At 45.1% G+C, this 22,939-nt stretch overlaps 1 protein-coding gene across 2 annotated transcripts in view; it reads right to left on the bottom strand.

Annotated features, from left to right (window-relative positions):
- RNF38 (ring finger protein 38) overlaps positions 1 to 22,521 on the bottom strand; it is a 125,178-nt gene extending 102,657 nt beyond the window's left edge. The window contains exons 1-2 of one of the 2 annotated variants that reach the window (XM_083819159.1): positions 22,026 to 22,041; positions 8,711 to 8,795 (exon numbers count right to left, since the gene is read on the bottom strand). In XM_083819159.1, the coding sequence (XP_083675285.1) occupies positions 8,711 to 8,795 (85 nt within the window). In that variant the 5' untranslated portion in view covers positions 22,026 to 22,041. Of the gene's footprint in view, positions 1 to 8,710; positions 8,796 to 22,025 lie in introns of both variants that reach the window. The other variant, XM_083819158.1, reaches the window with a different exon arrangement.
- Positions 22,522 to 22,939: the final 418 nt, after the last annotated feature.

The following is a 22,939-nucleotide window of genomic DNA, read 5'->3' as shown; positions in this document are numbered from 1 at the left end:
TGCCTCTCGTTGTAAGGCAACTTCTGGCCCTGCTACCAAGACGTGAACAACACGTTTCAACACACAACACTTCCGGAGCCACTTGTCTGAAACTCCATTGCCTGGAGATCCTTGCAGTCCCACAAAAAAAACAAAGCAAGGGGCACAAAACCACCACCGCAGCAGTCCGGCTGCAGTAGCGCTGCCTTCCCGGGGATGTGTTTTCAGCGCCGTCACTGAAGCTGCCCAATTTAAAGGCGGCCAAATCCGTAAAACCGCACCTCAGTCACACAGGCTGAAAGAAAAGGGCCCGTGCAGTCTGCGTACTGAGGACGGCAGCACGGTGGTACCACATCGCCTAGCGCCACAGGCGAGGAGCACACGCCACCATCCCCACCACCCGCTTGAGTAGGCCCTGGGATGGCGGTGGTGGCCGGCCAGCCACAGCCTGCCCTCTGACAGGCACCAGCAGGACAGCTTTCCTCCTGTGAGAGGGCAGGTTCGTCGTCCAGCACCTCGCAGGTCTCTGCATGAGGATAATAATATATCCGTAATCTCACTGGACAGAAGGCTTTGCAGTCTACATGCAAACACTAAGAACACTGACTTCATTTGTAACATACACGGCATCCTCTGTGTCTATGGACATGAGGAACAAAGACAAGTTTCAGAGACAAAAAAAAAAACAAAACTCAGCAGTCGGGGCACAGGGCTTAGTTCTATTAAAGGCATAGAAACATACGTGTCACGCAAAGTAATATCATCAGGTAACTGTATGGAAGTCAGTGATTAGACAGGGAAGGGTGTCTTTGAAAATTACAGGAAGGACAAATCAGTAGAAAAAGCAGGGGCACACTTGAAGATTAAGGGGGGCAATTTTGCAAAAGTTCCAGATCACCCAGAAAGAGCTTTCAGGAAGTAGGAATAGGTAAAAGCAGAAAGTACATCCAGCATGAGATAACAATTGTAACAATTTATGAGACAATCACACATCACAAGATCTAACCTTAAGATACTTTAAAAAAAATAAGATTTACAGGGACCAGAAGCTGATGATGTTATTCACAGAATAAACAGAGGAGCAAAACGAAAAGGTGAAGTAACTGCCTAGCCCTTGAGAAGCTGAACCATGTTCACTAAACAGTCTTTCATTCCCTGAAGCCAGTTTTGCTCAACCTACACCAGCTTGGTAAATCATTTCACCTGGCCTCTCTCTTACTCCATCACTCTGACATGCTGTGGTAAGTCAGTAAGGGATGCTCTTCAGAAGAAAACTTACCCTGAGCTGACAAACAGAACAGCTGTCCTGTTTGTACGCTATAGCAAAGACTGAACCACAGCAGAGAAATTCACCTTCAAGCACTAAGCAGTAGTTCAGTACCACACTTACTGCTTTAACTGTTCAATTTTCTTTCTTTCTTAATCCCAAACGTGCCAGAGCTATTTGATACTATGACTAGGTACGCTGTCACATCCAACACCAGTACCAAGATGCCCATTTCTCTCACTGTAGCACTTTTTCCACTTATTTCACTCATCCTTCTTTCAGCACAGACATTAACGATAACCTGAGGCACGCTGTCAAATAATACAAAATTAACAACATGAAGGTAAACATCTAGCCAGTAACCTAGGTCAACAAGCACATTAACGATAACCTACATTTCACTGAAGGCTTCTTTTTAATAGAAGGTATTAATGCTGTCCATAATGGACACTGTGGCTTCCCCATCCGACAGATGACTCAAATACTCACTCATTTCTTAAGCGGGACAGCAAGCAGGCATCATGTATCAGGAAGCTCTTTCGTGACGCTGCCCCAAATAGAAGTCAATATATTCACAAGCACATTGTCAGTACCGTGTTTACTTTGCCTCTGAAAACCAAAGCTTTCAGAACAAGAAGACTGCGCACAGTGTGCCACTACCACATACAGTCAGGAAACTTTTCCACAATAGCATTATTTAAACCTTATTTAAGAAACTTACAGCTCTCAGGATAATTACTGCACTGGAATGATTCTTTTGTTCTCTCTTGAAAAGAGAAACAAAGCAGACTGAAGACATACTTTTTGGTCTTGCTAATTTCAAGGAAGCCACAAGATGTCATAACTAGGGGACAGAAGCCAAACTCCCTAAGCAAGGTGGAAAAACGCAATCTGAAGTGGAAATACAGCATACAACTTGAAGCAGCTCTCACAGCAACCTGCTGGACTCCAGCAGACATTTTTAGATCTTCCAGTCTCCGTCTGAATTCAGTGAAGCTACAGTTTTGAGCACTCTGGCTTGACAGCAAGATCACCCAGTAGGATCTCTCTGTGGAAAAGAGGTGATGCCAGCAGTGGGATCTGCAAGGGAAACATTCCCAGAGAGCAGGTGAAAGAGGGATCAGTAGATTCACAGCTCATCATGAAGAAGCAGTGAGGGGGGTAATATAAAAGCTTCGTAATTATTCACAGCAATTAAAATAAATGCTGTTGACCATAAAACTGGTTACATACCATTTAAACTAGGAAAAGTGGTTTAAGTAATTTAATAAGTGAAAGTGGGAAGAGGGCCAGCAAATATCTTCAAGGAGGTGGAAAGGGGAGCAACAACACAGGACCATGAATGAAAAGAGGGAGCCACCTCTGCCACAGACCTCTGCCACCCATGTCAGGCACTGCCTCCACATTTCCCAAAGACCCTCAGGAGCAGGCAGAGCAGCACGTTGCCAGTAATGGAAACGGGGCAAGTGTGATTGAGCCAGCCCCACACAGACATGCAAGCATGCTGGATGAAGTGGGCAGAGCTGTTCCTCTAAGGAGTGTTCATGCTCATCTTTCTAGCATGGTTCTGCAAAACTAGGCAAGGATTTAAAAGCTTCAATGTAATCCTTGCTTTCTAGTCTACTAAGGTCAGACACAACCTGCGGTCAACACAGAGGACAGACAACAGAGAGTTATGAAAGGATTTAACACAGGATTTAACACATTGGGCAAATAAAGTGACAGATGAAATTCAGTACCAATAAATACAAAGGAACCCAAACAAGGAGGAAAATAAACCCAGTTACACTTGTGGACCAAAATCTTTCTTCTCCTGCCTCTCCTTAAAATGAAAAAGACTTTGCTTCTGATAGAATTAAGAGATGAACATTCAGAATCAGCAGGAAAGGGCCATGGAACAAGACTGAAGATGCCATAAAATCAAGGTTAGCTAGTACCTCGAAAATTGCATTCTCGAGAGCCTATAACTCAAATCACAAAACAGTGGTAAAACAAACAAGAGGGGAAAGAAGACAACATATAGACCTGGACCTTTCAGCTTTGAAGACAGAAGGCTGATCATCAGTTCATGAGACCACGGAGAAAGTAGACAAGTTATTCACTGTGCCTCAAAAATAAGGTCTAGTTACTGAATACAATGTGCCCAATGGTTTAGTGGGTGACTTTGGTAGCAATGGGTTAGTTGGACCAGATGATCTTGGAGGTCTTTTCCAACCTTAATGATTCTGTGATTCAATACAACTTCCAGCTCAGAAGTTCCCAACCAGGACTCCCTAAAGCTGGGGTGATACAATGAGAAGGATTATTTGGTCTGTGCTTCACTCACAGTAGGTTGAGTAGGTTCTCAAGCACCTACTGTAGATCAGCAGCAGCAAAAAGGTACAATCTAGACTGATCTAGGACTAACCTGTATCTGACAACATGAGAACAATTTGTTCCAAAAATACTGTTTGCCTTCCACAAACATCCCTATAGACACTCAAGTCCAATTACAGGTAAGTTCCAGGTTTTGCAAAGCACTTCAGTACTCGTGTGCGGACTCAGGAAAGCAGCAGAACGGAACAAGCATCAACAGAGCAAACAACAGCAGTTCCTCTCAATGTAGAAAACTCATTTACAGACATTTTGTGGCTTACCGGGCATAAGCAGTTTTCCCCTGTTGGAGGAGTCCTACCACAGACTGACAGGTGCCTTAACAGGGCAGCAGAAACCTCCTGGCATGAGATCAGACAAAATCTATATGGCACTTTCTCCCCACTTAGAGAGTGGTCTGCTTGATTACCAGTTTTTCTCCTTGCTGTGTGCATTTGCTGCGTTTTGCAAAATAAAGCTTCTCTAAGCATGACAGCAATTTAAGTAAAAACATTCTGACCCAGGAAGCAATAAAGTATGACACGCTATTTCCTGGTTCGGGAGCCAGGTACCAAGCCCATGATTTTCCTGGAATGCGACCAAGTGCCAGGTGTTGGTTTCTGGCAGGATACACGGACTGAGGAAAAACCTGAAGTTTGTTTTGATTGCCTAACACTTAGTACGTGACAGACGCCTTTTTGACCGGGTACCTGGAAAATGAAACTAAAGAATGGCAGATAAAGTTGAGGCTGGAGAAATTAAGAGAGAGAAAGACCTTCTGAAAACGGTATCTCTGTTTCCCTTCCTCCCCAAATCACCCAGGGGAGATGGATGGTAAGAGAAGCTGGAATGAACAGTAATACTATTCGGAGAGAGGGTTTCAGTACCAAGGAAATAGCCACAGATATGTGTGGCCAAGACTATGCATGAGTAAAAAGGGAACTACTGGGTTCCAGACCACCTCCCAGAGACAAGCTCAGCCCAAGGACTCTCCCATATCAAAAGATGAAAAGATTCCCCCTTCTGCCAACAGTGGGATGTTACAACACGTTCAAAGTGTCTGTTAATGGGAACCCAACATGGGACAGCAACTACAGTAAGTACTTCCAAATGCACAAAGTCTCTCAGAAGCCATCAGAAGCACTAGAAGACCCTGCTTACTTCTCCTAATAGTCCTACATCAAGACCTTCTTCTTTCAAGAGCTAATTTGAGAGAGTAAACCACAATCCAGCTTTCACAACTCAAGTACTATCAGTAGCTGGGTTTAATAAGCAACTGAACATTAGTTCTCCTAAAGTAAAATGACAAAGCTTTATACTCTGGATTTCTAGATGCAAATCCTCACTTGTCTAACTGCCAATATTTTATGTGTTATTTTCATAACAAAAGCAGCTCTTACAGTGGGAAACTCTCCCAACTTTAACACAAAATTGTTTCCCTCCAATACTGGCAACCATACTACAAAGTTTAAGAGGGTGTACTCTGAGATGAAAATAACCGATATCAGAATGATGTTAATGAACAGCTTTGCCAGAAAAAAAAAAAAAAGTCACTCATTTAGTTTTATAGGACAGGCTTAATACAGTTTTGTGAAAAGACAGCATGCACTTGGGTTAAAGACAGGTCTTCTGCATTTTCCTTGTTAAGAAAGAAATGCCACCAATTCTTCAGCGTGTGCCTTAAGCACAGCTTGCATCATATTCACACCTGTGCGTACCAAAACATGAGGCAAAAAGCACCCAAAAATGTGCCTGCTGAAAGCACAAGAGGAAGGCACTGGGGCTACCTGAGCAAACCACATGAAGCCCTGTAAAAATTCCACTCAGCTGCCGGGGCTGGTGCCTACCAGCCTGTAAGCCTGTGGCTTGCTGAGCCGCAGGGGACTAGGCAGGATCGATCGCTACCCGCACAATGGCAGGGCTCTAGCCTCAGACTCCTGAACAGCGAGGATTACTCAACACAGCGAGTGGAAACCAAGCTATTCTATCTGATTCATGCAGAAACTGAATCACATGAATGAAGGTGCAGTTCAGAGAAATGTTATCTGCACACTGAGGACATTCCATCTACGCAGTCATTTTAAACACTGTTTTTCAGTCACTTTGCATTACCGTAGAGCTGCAAGCAACAGAAAACAAAACCTTTACTTCTGATGTACCGAAACGCTCTCCCTCCCCCTACCAAATATGTCCCTTCAGCATTGATGCTGTCTCTATCACTACTAATCTCTACAGGGGGAATAAATGCATATTTTATTAACAGCCAAAAATATAAATAACTGTCATCAATATTTGTTTACTTTTGCAAAACACCCATTTACTGTGTGAGTCTGTTTGAAATTTAATCTGTATATGCTAAAAGCCCTCTAAGGACTCCACAGACATTACTAGTTATGGCAAACTATATTTCAGTTTATTAAAAAGAAGAATTCTCTATATTCAACAATGTAGTAGCTATCAGCCCTTCCCTGTTACTCAGTGCCCCTAGCAATTTACTAGAAGGTACCGTGGATGAAGAGAGACAGAAACAAGCATCACTTAGAAGTCACCAGGCAGATTGAAAAGTAATTGCAAGGTTTTTGCTTTGTTTCTTGATTACACTCTAGGGCAGCACTGTCACTGAGGGAAACACTTCCACCCCTCCCATACAGCATGGGTAAGGATCATGGGATCATCCACACAGATGCCCTGTGAACCCAGACAAGGGATTTACCTCATTTAACACTTTATGTCAGCATTCATCCAGCTTAGGATGGAGGTGGTCGGAAGCCAGGGTGATAGATAACAGGCTGCCTTTTCCGCTACTCCAGCTGCAGCTTAAGTGTGCATGACGTTATGGCCTTAGAAACATGGTTAATTTTCATGACATTCCTTATACTGTTTCTAGATGGTTAATAAAGGCGTGATTGCCTGATTTAGAGCTTCATGACATCAACTAGAGAAAACACACACGAGAGAGATAAGGCAAATGCTTTCCGAACTCTGAAGAGACCAAAGCTGGTCTTGTCTGCCTTTTATGCAACTGATTCCAGTCAAACACTCCAAAGGTTTATGGAAAAAAAAAAAAAAAAAAAAAAAAAAAAAGTCTTGCAGCATGCCCTAATTTCACCTGCCTCCCATTTTGCTGTGAAGGCCACATAGCCTCATGCTCAATGTGAAGACAGCGACTGCCTAATATTGAAACACTCCTAGCAAAGATGCAGACAGTGTTCTTTACCCCGAAGACTGTCTGTCATCACAGTAAAAGCCTCCTGGAGGAACTGCCTGCTTTAGAGTTTATGAAAAGGCCTTACACCCACTCAATCCAGTGAAAAATTGATCCTTTCAAATGTACTTCATAAAATTTTCTATGAACAATACTGGTATCTTGGATAAGCCACAGCACCTGCATTACTTCAGATGGCTTGAAATGGGCAGCTTTTTACCATAGCACACAATACCAGAGGGGTCGCCTAAAGCAACACAAACTGATCCTTACAAAAACAAAAGCCCTTAACCATTCCTTCTTGGTAAGCAAACCAAATGTTCCTTGGAAAGCAGCACTTCCTTACAAACACAAGGATAGAAGCCATTTCCCCCTCCTCCTCATTCAAAAATGCCATGCACCCTTCTAGAGACATGGTCTGGATGATTAGGAAAGATTGTTACTCTCAATTATTGCCAACTACTTGGATGACGTCTGTTCTGACATGAAAATCTGTAACAAAGCTCCTTCTGTCCTTGCGATGGGCACAACTGCTGTCTAAAATTTACTCTGAACATCACAACCCTCAGCATTTGACCACAAGATAGGTGCTAGTCACATGTAATCCACTTAAAAGGGTCTCACAAAAATGCATGCAGAAATCTCAGTACAGCATTTACAAAAGAATACACAAAGCGCAGCAATTCTGTCAAATGACAGAACACCAGGTCACTCTTAAGTAGATTTTGTTGCAAATCACACATCAGTCTGAACACTCCTGTTTCCATTCCATTTACATGGCTGGATTATTTCTGCATCTTTGTTAGTCTTGCAGGAGACTTCCATCTGCTGTGCGATAAACAAAACAACAACAACAAAAAGATTTCTGGAAGCCTGGGGAAAGTTAAAAATCTCAACACCCCCCAAATGCTAAGCAAAAGTCATGATAATTCAGCCTTTAAGGATCTGTAAAACATCAAATGATTTTGGTTCGGCACTTCATTTTGAATTGGGTTATTTTCTTTTCTTTACAATAGCAGATTTAACCCTCCCCCCCCTCAATCTCAAACTCGTAAGTATATGTAGAAATCCTAAAATTTCTGGCTAGTGGGTAATCTACAGAGCCTTAGCAAGATTCACAGCCCTTTTCTACAATCTTCTGCATATACAAATGCCTTTATTCAAAATTATGGCTGCTGTGCAACTCACTTTCAATTTTAGATGCAGGCTATAGGATGAGGAGGCCAGAAACACCTGCCTTTGGGGTCAACTACATTACCCTTTTCAGCTGTAGAGCTTCTCTAGGCAGCAAATGGCATAAATCATAATACAATAATCACACACAAAGCAATACAGGGTGCTGAGTTCATTCTGCTGCCTTGCATTAGCTTTTTTAACACAGCTCTTCCTATACCTCCTCTTGCCCCAGGACACCCTATGGATATTAGCTGCATTTCCTTCTTCTAGCACCTGTCTTCGAGTTGTGTTAAGATTACGAGCTTAAATTCCCTGCACAGTTAATGAACAGATAAGCACACACAGACAGGCAAGGTTTGTCTGCATCAGTTATCACAGTAATTCCAGGTCTCTTTATTCCATGCCACAATAAGGCCTTGCACACAATAACCCTTTTTCTTCACAGATTTCCACATCAGTTTCCACAGTTTTTAATTTTTTAAGTTCGGCATAAAAGAACTGCACTCTTCGTGTCTCTTAATTGAGTACAGGGCTACAGAAGTACTCAGCTCACTTTTCTTTCTAGTGGATTTCTTACTGTTTCCTTCTCTGTAGTTTCTGATTCTCAGCTGCTGCTATGTTCACCTCTGAACTTAGCTACGTCTCTCATTTTCTCATGGTCTAGCCTTGCTAGTTATCACCCACTCTCACTCTATTCCATCAGGTGTCCCCAAGCCCCATCACACTCTTACCTTTCTCAAGTATACAAGACCCAGCTCTCCCAAACACTCCCATTACCATAGCTCCTTGTGCTCCAACTGATACTGATGGCAACATCTGAAAGCAAAAGCAGCAACACAGATGCACGTCAGCCAGTACCTGTGACAGGTCCACACAGCTCAGTAGTTTTCAATTGTTCATCTAGCAGCGTAACAACAAAAATACATATTGTAGTTCACAGTGTTGTAGACACAGGAAATCCAGATTTGATCATGAGGGCAAGCAATTATAGCTACTCGACATTTTGGTCATTTTAAGCGACTAATTCCTTCTGATGGGGACCACTATTATATTTGTATGACTGAACACATTACCTCTTTTGCTTTTAATGAGGGCATAGCTGTATCCAATCCAGAACAAAGGGCTCACAGACTTAGGCACAATGCATATACACAGATTTTAAGACATATATACCGCGTTCTAATTCAGTTTTAAATACATGTGAGACGAAGCAAAGGTCTTGCGAAGTAGTGTGCAGAACTGAAGAGAAGTAGCTCAGCAGCCAGGTCAGCCAGCCCCAATAGCAAGTCATCACACAGCAGAGATGGATATTGCAGACAGTTTCACAAAAGAGCTCTGCAACATTTACAATGCACTCAGCACGCATAAATCTGGGATGTTGTAGAGCCAGTTTCCTCCCCAGCAGTATCTCTTTTCACATCCTAAGTAACACACCGATGCAATCGGGAGTCAAGGAAGTCACAACTGTTAAACCCTCTGTAAGAGGTGACTGTTTTAGTTATAGCAATGTGTAAGTCCATGTGCGTGCCTGTGAGCATTCCCCATGCACGGGGTGCTTGTCTCGAGCAGCAAACAAACAACTGAAAAGATGCACAGCAAAAGAGAGTTCAAACTTAAGATGCTGTGCATGTTTTGAACTCTCAACCCCTCTTTAAGAGCAACAGTATGTTAATAACAGCAATAATAACAAGCAGGAAAAAACAGAATATTCAACAGAAATGTCTATTTAAAGGAGACTTTGAACAGATAATGACTTGTAAGATATCCATCTTTCTTTCAGCACACTACCATTTATTCAGGATATTTTCTACGTCAACTGCCTGTGGGTCATCTCCAAAAGCCAAAAGAGGCCTTCCAGTTGCCTCTCCACAGTAATGAAGCTTAGCCACTGGAATTCTGGAAGTCTACAGAAATAATCTCTCCTGCCTTCCCCTCTCCAAATACAGTCCTCACAGTACATGAGCACGTCACTCCTTTAACATAGGCATAAACAGTGAAATCAACACAGACTGACAGATCACAGATCAATATTGTTTTCATGACATTTGATTTGCAAAGTTGAATCATGAGTGTTCTTGGTTACAAGGAGAATTATGCCTACACTTCTGGGGATAGCAGACCAAATCTGATCCCCAAAACCTGCCTGCATCTGCTCTGTTTCACGATGGAGTCTGGAAAGTGATATCTGCACTGCAAGGGTGAGTGAGTGAACTAAGAATTTAAGTTCTCACTACCCAAGCTTTTGCAACGCAAAATATGCTACTTCCAGAGCAAAACTCCAGGAGCTCAGACACATCCAGAGATCAAATTGCTACATTTCTTTTTTGTACATACACCAAACAAGACCCACTTCCTCTTCTTTTTGCAAGTCATAATTGGTAACAATAGCAGTTTTCTTCACATACAAAAACCTTCCTTATTAACACCATAAATACAAACTTTTAAGCCTAGTTTCGCCAGTTTTAGTATGAAATGCTTACAGGGACTCCAGGCACTTGGAGCAAGACAGCTTTTTGTTTACCAGAGCTCAGAATCACTTTCACATTCCAGAAATGTGTTTCGCAGAGATGTTTTTTCGGCCTCAGCCTGCTAACTATACTTTCCAAGAAGACCTCAGTACAGCCCTGGAGAACACAGATATCCACAGGCATGGGTGTCCCCTCTCCTACATGATAGGTCTCCCACATCGACACCGCTTCTCCTATGATATAACGAACAGCTCCACCAGCCACAAAGAATGATGGACACAGTAATCTGCAACAGATGTGACTCAGCCCACCAAAGCATTTTTATTACACTTCGAAATTTGTTCCTTTAGCAACTGCCTTGAAAATGACAAGCTTAATTGAATTGGGAGGGAGCAAAAGCCAGGAAAAAGCCTGGGAAGTCTGGGTATCAATCCATGTAGCTCCAGCATGACTTGTCAAATGAGTTGAGAAGAGCATAAAATTTTTGAACACAAAGGTCAACAAAACCAAAACAGAAGAAGTTAGGCAAAGAAGAAGTTAGGCAAAGCAAGATCAAAGCAAACAAACAAACAACAAATGTTTTGAAGGAAACCATCTCATACGTTCATCACATGGGGAAAAGAAGGCTTAAGCCAAAAGGTACCACATGCTCCCAGCAAGGCTGGAAATTTATTTTCAATACTAAATGTAACTAAGCAACTTCAGATTTCAAGGACTTCTAAGCTGCTGTTCTACACACGAGAACAGGCAAGTATATTGGTGAGCAGCAAAGTTCCAGGTACACCATGTCTGTAACTCTGCGTTAACAGATCAAAATGTTATCAATGGCTTATCATGTTTCTCAGAACAGGACAAACTCTCCAAGAATCAGCAATTCAAAGCCATTTTCACCTTTGAGAAGAGCATTGTTGTCACTTTAGCTACACACTGATTAAATTAACATGTAACTTTCCAGCACTGACAAAACCTACACACTAACGCTGGACAATGTCAAAGCTTCTCAGTACACCGACAGTCAACAATGTCATCCTCACTATAGTATTTGCAAACAGCATTTAAGGATTTGCACCTACTGCTGTCTGTGGAGTACATAAAATCTTTACTGGTTGTCCTGGGCCAGCATCTCTTCTCCAAACTGTAAATTCCAGCTCTAAATAGAAAATGATTTTGATATCTCTTTGCTGAACAATTCACCTGAATTTGTGTATCCCTTCAGACATAAAAGGCCTTTAAAAGTAGATATGCTGCCTTCAGAGTGAAGCTCTCCTACAGCTTTGTACAATGATAGATTGATTTCCTACGTCCTGCCTTCTGATGCAGACCATCAGACTTCTTCGCCACTGCTCTGTTTGTCACTGCAAAACTTGAGAGAAAAAAGCCAGAAGGGTAAAACAGTAGAAGAGGGAGAAACATTAACCTAAGTAAGAACTAAGATACCAGAAATATCTATCTGTCAGTTCCAGATAGAAAACACAACATCCAAAACATGCACCAAAACAACAGCAACAACAAAAAAAAAGACAGGAAACAAATACTTGACCTAACATGGAAAAATTATACAAAAGAAAAATATATAAAAGTCTTTGTTTTAAAGTACTTTAAGGTCACTTTTGACCCAACCTAGGTGTAGATTCGGGAATTCCGGCAAATCCTGTTTTCCTCTTTTGGCCTCACTTACCCCTGTGCCACACAGCCTCTGTGCAGCTGGCGAAAAAGAGGTGCAGGTGACGCTGCAGTTGACCCACATTAAACAATCCACAATGACATGGGCAATTCGTCAACTTTTAAAACTCTCTTTCATAACACGGCTGTTTTAGGAGCACTCCTCAGGCCAAATCAGTAGTCACAAGAGCAGCAGTCGGTGAAGCCCGGTTTCCATGGGCCTTCACTCTGTACTTCCATGCTCCGCCCCTGCAATAACCCCACTGTCCCCCGAGTCCTCACGACCCCCTGCCATCCCCTGGGCCTCCCATGCCCCTGCCGCCCTCCACTCCTCCTGCCTGGAGGCCTGGCAGGCCTGCGGCTGCCAGCCCAGCTGGGCGCCATCAGCGCCCGTCATGCTGTGGGGACACACCGCTCGATGGCTGACTTCTCCCAAGTTGAGCATTTCCTAGCCTCCCCCGAACAACTCTGAAGTTATTTACACAGAAACAGGACTAAAAGAGCAAGCAAGCAGCTTTACATTGAATGCTGGCCTTACATTTACATGAGAAAGCAGCCCGAGGAGGTCACATACCAGAGTTTTTTGCTCTTTGCTATGCCCATATTCTGTGCTACTGACAGAATTCCTCTTTGTACCGCTACAGATGATTTCTGCTCCAGTAGATTCACCACACCACAAATACTGATAAAGTAAAGGCTAACAGACAAAGATGAAACTGTCATTGCATAACTTTTACATATTTTGTTTATTTTTTACTTATTTTACTCACACGCCTTACAAACTTCATAAAAACACCTTCCATTACCAAACAACACACCCCTTAATGCATTTAGCTGGCACCTTCTGAGACAGCGCACCCAGTATGACAGCAAAGACCAGACTCAATATCCCCTACACCTGTAATGAAAAGAAATAAAAACTGAGGTGCATGCTTTTGTCTATGAGAAGAAAACACATGCTTGTAGGTAAACCAGCAAGCACAGAAGTTAGGAAGAGGTGCTGAAAGAACGCGGCTCTGCTTTCAGTGCTCATTTAAATATAAACAGCTAATTATGTTTTAATCAGAAGCATTTATATACAAATTATGCATCTCAAAAGATTTTCCGGGGTGTGTGGGAAAGAAGTGTGTTATGATGATCGCAGGGAAATATTCAAACTTCAAAAAAAGGCACACCACCTAACACGACAGAGGTGGCACTTGTATGTCCAAGAAAACTGAGTTCTCGCCATTGCTTCTGACCGCCTGCAACTAGAGCAGTCCTGAATTACTGTTACTTCTCCATGTGCAGTCAGAGAGCTGCTCAGGTGGCAAGAGACTGACTGCTGGGGCTCGCTTAGTCCAGTCCCCTCTACCATTCAGACCAAGCTGCTCAGCGCTATGCCGAGCTGAGTTCTGAGTATCCGCAAAGACAGAAATCCCACAGTGTCTCCAGGTCTCTGCTCCAGTGCCTGAACACCCCCAGAGAGAAAAAGTATTTGTTCCTAACAGCTAGTCAGAAATTCAAGCATTCCAGCCTCAGTTCTACCTGCAGCCTCCTGTCCTACCAGCGTGCAAGTATCTGTCTCCCTCTTTTCTGTGTCCTCCCACGAGGGCTAGCAGACACCACTGGGATCTCCCCTTGAGCCATCTCTCCTCCAGCTGCCCTCAGAAGAGCATGGCTGCCATCCAGCATACTGGCTGGTCACCACAGCTTGGTGTCATCCGTGAACCAGCTGGAGGACCACTGCTCCGCCAGAGACATGCTGCTGAGTAATGGGAGGCTTTACGTAAGTCTGTAAGGTGACTCCACCCTAGCCACTGTTGTTACATCATTTTCACCATATTTGCCATTCTCACAGTTTTTCCCTGTTTTTTCATACTCACTATCCCCTTTTAAACAAAAACAGCCAGAATGCAGTAAGTCCTTTAATTAATTTTTCCTTAATGCTGAAATTCCTAGTTATGACTACTTTTGGCATCACTCTGTATAAAAACAGAATCAGTAAGATTTATGTCAAAAAAAACCCATACAAACAAAAAGGATATCCATTTTTCCAAACCGGCAAATAACCAGCATACTATGAATTCACAGACTGGCAAAACATCTCCTGAGAACTCCTGTGCAGGTTTCAGAAGTAAACAACTCAGCGGTCAGATTCAGGGTCATTCAGGATGGCTGAATTTCTCTCACTGCTCAACTTAATTTAAAATTAGAACAGAGCAAAAAAAAAAAAAAAAAAGGGTTAATTTAACATCTCCTTAATCCAGAACCGTTGCAGATTATTGGTTTAAACAAGGATTTGTATATACACATCTATGGCTTAGCATCATGGATGACCACCCAAAATATTATACAACAAAAGACCCTATGGGCACAAAAGACTGCCCTTATTTTAAAAATAAAATTACATTCTAATGAAGAAGGGAGTATTTTTCTGGGTGTGTCTCCTTCACTTTTTCAGTCCAACTCCAGCAGGCACCTACCAAGAACAACATCAAGAGTATCCTCACTCACACTTTTCTGGAAATACGCTGCTGCAGCATGTGCCACGGTTTGCTGCTTTGCTACTTCATAAGCGCCGTCACAGAATTCTTACTTTCAGCATGCTTTTCATTCCAATGACTAGAAGCATCCGCTCCTGTACCTCCAAAAATCAACAGGAATTTCTGGAACTGCTCAGAAGTGTGACCTGTATCCAACCTAAAATAATATGCAAAAGCAGTTTTCATATCATATATCATATCTTATCATATCCACTCTATGTAACCTTGCTCAAAACCACACACAAACCACAAGGATCATGGACTCCCGGTGCTTCAGCACCAGAAGGCTCAATGAGCTACTACTAGTAAATCTGCACCAAAACTCCTTCCACAAGATACCTCTTACTCTTGCGTGGCTTGCTGCCATACCAGTTCACAAACAGGAAAAAAGCGATGCCACTCAGAAGATCTATAGAAAGCCTGCACGCACCAAAAATAGGCAGACAAACAGGTTATGAGAGGGGCCATAAAAAGTACATAGAAATACTGAGCCGTAGGGACAAAAAACCACAATTCAGATCCTGCAATGAGTTGCACGTGCTCTTAATGAATGCAGAAGCATCCACATGCCCAAGAGACAAATCTTGGTGGAGCACAAACCCAAGCAGACTATAAACATAAGCCTCTAGCATTTTCACCGTGGAACCAGAACGTACCCCAGCTGCAAAAAAGGATGAGAGGGGACGTTTTTCAGCTGTGGTGCAAACAGGCAGCAAATGTTCCCAGCCCATGTGCTGCAGCTCCTTGGTGTGGGTCCAGCCAGCCAGCGCTCGTTGCTGCTCCACGCGTCCCCCAGCAGCCCCGGCTGCTTCACTTGCACGGTTAATGTTCCTGGCCATACTCGGCGGGTCAGAAATCCCTCCCCAGTCTCTCCTACTAACAAAAGTCATGCAAACAGATGTCCTCCATGACTTTTAGCAACTTTTAGGCTATTTAAGTGTTTGTAACGGGTAATTTTCCAAGTACTCATATTAGGAGGTATTTAAAAAAAAATAAATCACAGAATTCATATTTAGCTCTATTCGTCAACACAGATTGACAGAAAACTTATTATTTAACATAAATGACAACCTTTCTCCTGCCCTCCTTCTGATAAAAGGTGCCCTGGAGCACACATTAGTAGCATAAGAGAAAAGTGCAATTCCTTATTCATAAGGAGAAATGCCAAACAATCTTAAGTACGTCTTTAACGGTGTAAGTAGCGTTCTTTACAGTACGACTGTATACGGCAGAAGCCTCTTGTGCTACAGTTGTGCACGTTATATAAAAGAATAAAAACTCAAAGGTTTAAGTGAACTTCTTGATTTTTATGCAATTAAGGAGATGGCACATGTCCTCTTTCAAGCTCATCGCTTCCCAATTTCCCAGCAGCTGGTGACCAAGCCCAAATGCTCAGATGTATGAGCTCAGAAATACTGGGGTGTTACACTAAAGGCTGGCTATGACAGCATGTTTGCATCCCCTCTGTAGAGATGATCCCCAAGAAAACCTCACCAGCTGCTGGACAACGCAGCCACAAACACCTGCATCATGGCAAGACAAATCCCAAAAACGCCTTGGCTTGCTGGACCACGGACAGACCGACCCCAGGTGGTACCTCTGCACGCATCCTGTCTGCTGAGAGCTTGTGCGAGAGGAAGGAGGCGGAGGCTCAGCCAAAATGCGGTGGCCATGGCACTGGGATGTCAGAGCTGGGATATCAGGCTCTCCACGGGGCAAGATCTAAGAAAGGGAGTTTTAAGAATTAACATTTGGAGCGCACGCATGCCTCTGAGAAGCCTGGGAAACAGAAATGCTGTACACTGTGCTTGCTCATAACACTTAAAATACGTATGACTTACAACCACTTCCTGCTTCTTTCCTCAAATAGAGCGAAGTATTCATTCTTTGCTGTGCATTACACATCAAATGACTTCTGAAAGAAAAGTTGATCTTTAGCCATCAGACCATAAGGACAACAATATTTTTCCCCTCAAGAATGGAAAATGTTTTCCACATTCAGGGAACTTTAACATCCAAGTGGGTATTTATGGTTCTCCATATACACAAAGAAGAAAATATATTTTAGAGGAAGCATAAATGAGCGAAAGCAGAAGGTGTTAAAAAAAAAAAAAAAACACCACAACAACAATAAAAACAAACAAACCAATCCAGGAAAACAAATATGGAAGAAAGCAGCACCCTCATATCAGAATATTCATGCAGTTTCTCACTGCAAACTTCTTATTATGCTCTCAGGTAGTCTGCCTGCTTTCTCATCATCCCACCCATACCTTGTCTCAAATTCACACTGACAAATCTTACATTTAGATGACACAGCTTCACCTGAACTTCTGATATAAATCAGATGGCATGAGAGACCATCTAAAATACCCAGGGTGAAAAAATTAAGACAAAAATAGCTGCAGTACTATTGGCAGAAAAGGATTTAAAGTCTTCCTCTAAAACAAACAAACAAACAAAACAAAAAGCCCACAAAACTGACAACCCTGGCTCAAAAAGATTGTGTGTATGTGTGGATTTAATTTTGCCAATTAATGTTGTGGGTGGAAAAAAAGGGTTGGATGAGCAGCAAAAGTGAGTATGAAAAGGCAAGAAATTGTTTTGCTGGGTTTTGTTTTTGTTTTATAAATTGAGCACAGCTTTTCCAAGGATTTGCAATGTTCACACTCACGTTTAGTAGTATGCTTATTAAGCAACTTCTCATTTTAACCTTTTTTTGTGACAAGGCAAACATTCTTCTCTACACTACGCCTGTGAAATTTCTGTCACAGAACTCCAGTCCCTACACCCGCCTTTACGCATAATCCCTGTGTGCTGCAGCGAGAGTACAAAATCTGCCTTGGTGCCTTCCTTTTTCCTGTAGATATTTCATTTCATAAAGAAGTAGCTTAAGGATCAAATGGTACACGCAGTGTGCCTGGGATGTTGACTTCAAGTGGACATGAAAAGGCAAGTGTTGTAGTTTTGTCATTAAAATAGAGAAGAATCATGCAGACATAAGAGGGAACATGACATAACAGGACATGAACCAGGATAGTACACACGCATATATACATGTACTTGTAATTCTGGTTGACATTTCATTTCTCTGAACTGAGACTGTACTGCACATTGAATTATCAACTATTTGTTATTAAGTCAGGAACTGAGATGGATTTATCTGTTGCAAAATGAGACAAACCAATACAAACTGTACAAGATATCAGACCTGAATTGCTTTTTAGCTACATATCCATGGCATCTTCACTAATACTTGTGGCGTGAAAGCCAGCAGAAAAAGGAACAGAGAGAAAAAGTGTTTGTCTCCAGGTATATATGCACACTCGCGTCTAACACTTTTTTTGTTTTGATGGAAGCACCTGAATTTATCTTTAATTTGGAGCTGGCAAACCAAAGGAAGTATAGCAGGAGATGCAGATAATTACACTTTCGAGGCACTTCACAACTTTTAGCTGAAAAAAGACAGATGAGTTTGCAAACCGGCTCAATTGCCAGCCACACCACAGCTCTGCAGCAAGTTTTTCTGTGTGGGCCCCCAAACTCTCATCCTTCTGACAGCTGAAGGATCCATTCCAGGAGACCATCCAGTTCAAATCAACACACACTGACAGAAACTGGTATCCTGACGGATTAGACCAAGAAGGTAATTTAGGTTATTTCGTAAGCAGACATTGCAAAGCAGAGTATGCATTTCAAAATTAAACATTTACCTTTGGTCTTCTTCCTAATATTATACAGATCTTTGTACTGTAGAGTCAGTTCAGAATTTTTCATTCCTGTGCTCCTGCCTATCCTACATTTGAAAAATGCCAATATAAACAAGGATAAAGTAGTTTGTGCTGCAAGGACTACATTTTAAGGACCCACATATTCATTTTATTTGATTTTTTCTCCTGAAAATGTAGTCATCCTAGTCTGACACTATCTTTAAATACGTAAGCCTGGGAAAATAGAAAAAATAAATAAATACTTGCTAGCATTTGCTTGAACTGGTTGGTGCTAACAGCACCTAAAAAGCCTACTTCTAAAACAACTTTATACAGTACATTTATAGCATAGAACAATTTTATGTCATAAAATTATAATTTCCAGTTCACATAAGCACTGCTTATTTATTAACTTACTAAAACAAATCAAAAAGAAATGAAACTGGTAGGGAAGATGACCATGACTTAAAAGCAAAGTGCACATTACCTGAAAACATTTAAATTACAAAAAAGTACATCTGCATTTATTTCCCAAAGTGGTCCCATAAATATGCAACTTATTTCTACGAAAGTCTTGAAGTAAGTGCTCAACATATGTCTGCTAACTTTAATTCCACGATTACGAGGATCTGGTCAGAATACAACTACTTTATGTAAAAACCAAAGCCTTCTATCTTCAATTTTAATTCAAAACTAGCAAAAACAATGCACCAGCATTATAATAAATAATTCTGAGATAATAAACGCATTTACAATTTAGTGTCTGTGATAAACTATTTCTATCCATCAAATATGCACAGTAAGACACTGCAGGTTTACAATAGTGTGGTAATCCTAACCAAGAAGTACCACCAAACCACGTACTCCTGAACACTGCACTTTAAACAAATTCAAATACAGGTGCTGTGAAATTTTAGTTTGTTGTCATTTTTGGTTTTAATCTACCCAAATCAACCAAGATACTTGTAAACCATCCACATACTGAATGCACTTTGCTTAGGAAGGAGCTGCATTTGCATCTTGCCCTACTTCACACATTTATAAAGCTGTGCAGGCATCACTGTAACACAAACCTGAAGACCCGTGCTCATCTCCAGATCATCAGGTCCAACCAACCACTTAACTCTACAAGTCCACCGCCAAACCACATCCCTTGGTGCCACATCCACACGTCTCTTAAACACCCCCTGGGACAGGGACTCCACCACCTCCTCTGGCAGCCCATTCCAATGCCCAACCACCCCTTCCACGAAGAAATTAGCCCTGATGCCCAACCTAAACCTCCCCTGGCTCCACCACGCAGCCAGAGGAACTGCCCCACAGCTGGAGCACTGAACGAGATGCACCACATGCAGGTAATCGCTCGAGGCCAACAAGCTCACATGGGCCCATCCCAAGACGCAGGGTGCTGGCACTTGGTGCTCAGCACGTGCCGCGTTCGGCAGAAGCACCGCGAGCCCAGACAGCCTCCTACTGCACTTAGCGGGCCGCCCCAGGGCTCTGCAGGGTGGGTTATGCTGGAAAACTGGCACCCATCCTTCCATCGGTACTGCCAGCTTCTCCAAACAGAAAGACTTTGCAAATGCTGGGTTATCTGCCTAAGTACGCATCACCCGTTACTCCTTTTAACAATGTTTCCTGATAGGACTTGGCCTCATGCGCATCGTAAACGTTGTTTTTAGTTTTAACATGATTCTAGCTCGAGACTTTGCGACATAAGGAGGATGTTAACTAATATTAGCAAAATTCACCAGGTGACATCCAAAGGGCTGACCTGTGTAGCAAAGATATTTAAGAGAGCAGCTGCGTTCAGCAGCATAGACATCACCTTTATTCCTTTGGTGCTAAGTACATTGCAAGTTTCAAAGTCGCTTTTCGAATGCTGCAAAACCTCAGAACAGTAATATGGACCCCTTACAAAAAAGTGCATCTAAAAATTTCCACTGCAGCCACACTCTTCTCCTCCCAGCCGACAACCACACCTCTAGGTCATTTTCTCTCTTGCCCTAAGAAGATGCACGTACCCCGGTGGAAGCAAAGTACTTTACTGAAGGTGAAGTGCCTCTTAAGATCAGGATCAATTTCCTGAATGAAACAAGGAATCAGCTCTTCTGTGCAGTGTTTTCTGGTCCAATATCCTTTCACTAATTTGACAGCCATGAATAGAGACTTTCCCTTCTGCTGACACACAGGGGGAGAACAGACACACACAAAGAAACAACAGCAGCCAAAAAAAGAACCAGACAACACCAAAACTACTTCTGCTGGGGGAAAAGAAATAAAAGAAATAGCACGTTCTCTCAATCCTGCTCATAAATTATGCTAAGTTCACTAGCCTCTTGTACTTGAAGGCTGGATCATAAAAATACAGGCTTTGTTTGTTTTATTTTCCCCGAAGTTAAAATACAGGGACCACCAATGGGAGACTACTGCTTTCAACAGCAAGGCCAGGAGGATGCTTAGCAAAACAATCCAAGCCTGGCCCTGACGCCAGTTTGGCACATTGCTTTTTCCTCTGGTGGCAAATATCTGAATGGGACAGGGGGACTGCCACAAATTCTGTACAACAGCTTTTCCCTTCGGAGGAGGAAAAATATACACTTCTCATCCGCAAGCTGGAAATCTCCTGGATCGGCCTGTGAATTATGAAATTATCTCGAAAACAGAAGATGAATCAGAGACCACACCACATAAAAACATTTCATATATTTTTGAGATCACGACTAACAGCGAACATTGATCCGCTAACGGCAAGCGAAGCGCACTGTAAAACTTCACCATTTCACCCCGACACCGGCAGGAATTATTCTGAGCAGAGGTTCTGACTCTTGGGGCTGCCTTCAAGCACGGGGGCTCTGCTGGTGAACACCCAAACTTCGGGACAAGCCCCCAGGACCCCCTTCGTTTTTGGGAAAGAAAAGGGAAAGTGCTCCCTGATCCGACAGCAAGCTCTGGGTGCAGCAGGGCTGCGCTGAGCTCACCCCCCGCACGGTGAGGGCTACGTTTCCTTCCACCACCAAGGGTTCCCGGAGCACACGGGGGTATCTCCCGCACCAGGACGCTTCGTGCAGGGGACGGCTGGCAGCGGGACGCGCACCCCAACACCGTCGGGGCAGTTTTGAAACAAAAAGCTGAAATACGGTTTCAGGCAGGCGAAGACCCTCCTGCAGATGAGCCGTACCCGCAGGCTCGTTTCCTCCAGGACACCCCACGCACAAGCCCCGTGCAGCCGGCGGCGAGGGGCCAGCCTCCAGCACATGCCGTGTGGCCTCGGCACGTCGGAGATGCGATTTTTTTTTTTTTTTTTTTTAAGCACCCGAGCGTAATCCAAACGCCACAAACTCCAGCCCTGCCTCTCGCGGCTGCACGACAACCCCTGCCCAACGCCAATCTCGGGGCGAACTGCCTCCCGCAGCCGCCCCACCGTGCAGCAGGACCCCCGCGGGCACACGAGCGGGGCCGAGCCAAGCGGACAGCCGGCTGGCAGCCCGCAGCAGGCCGCCGTGCCCTCGGACAGCCCCCGGCCGCCCCCCCCGCCCCGAGACCCTCCCGCGGACACAGCGAAGCGGCGGGGGGGGGTCCCCGCACCCCCGGTCCCCGCCGGCAGCTCCGCCCCGCCCCGCCCCGCCGCGCCCCCCAGCCCCGGGGGCGGCAGCTCGGGGCCGTGCCCGCCCCGCTCACCTGGCGGCGGGCCCCTGGCTCCCGGGGCGCTGCGGGGCGCGGCGGGGCTGCCCCGGCCCTGGCTGCGCGCTCCCGGCTCCGGCAGGCTCGGCCCGTGGAGAGGCGGTGGCGGCGGAGGGGGGCAGCGGGCGGGGGGCGGCGGCGGCGGCGGGGGGAAGCGAGCGGCGCCGCCGCTCATGGCGGGCGCGGGGCGGCCGGGGCGGGGGCGAGCGCGGGGCCGGGGGGCCGCCGGCAGGAGGCAGGGAGCCGGGGGGGAGGTGGCAGCGGCGGCGGCGGCCTGGGCGGCGGGGGAGGGGGAGGACAGGCAGGAGGAGGAGGAGGAGGAGGAGGCGGGCGCGGGGGCGGGGGGAGGCAGGAAGGGGGCGGTGGCAGGGGCCGCCCAGCAGCCGCGATCCGAGCCGGGCGGAGCCGCGCCGCGCTCCCGGCGGCGGGCGGGGAGGCCGGGGCCGGAGTCAGGCTGCGGCCGGCGGGGCACCGGCATCGCCCCGGGACAGGACGGGGGTGCTGGGGAGCCGCCGCCCGGCGCTGCGCCGGGGAGGAGGAGGAGGAGGAGGAGGAGGAGGAGGAGGAGGAGGAGGAGGAGGAGGAGGAAGTCTCCCCGCCTAGCTTCCTCCCTCCGCCCCGTCCCCAGCGCGCTCCGCCGGCCCGGCGCCTTCCCGGGGCCGATCCCCGCTGGCCGCCCGCCGGTCCGGGTGCCGCGGGCTGGCTGCCGGCGGCCGCCCCTCGGCTCCGCTCCGCTCCGCTCCGCCCGGCCGGGGGTGGAGGCGAGCGGGGCCCGACCGGACCCGGCCCCCCGGGGCCCGGGAGCCTCCGCCCGCCCCGCGCAGTCGCGCCGGGCCCGGCCCCATCCGCGCCTGCGGCTCCACGCCCGCGGGGCTGCGCCCGGACACGGGCAGGGATACGCGTGGGGCCGG

The sequence above is a fragment of the Anser anser genome, assembly GCF_964211835.1.
Source record: "Anser anser genome assembly, chromosome: Z".
NCBI classification, from domain to species: domain Eukaryota; kingdom Metazoa; phylum Chordata; class Aves; order Anseriformes; family Anatidae; genus Anser; species Anser anser.
Note: the sequence above shows the minus strand (reverse complement) of the source record. Positions and strands in the feature narration are given on the sequence as shown.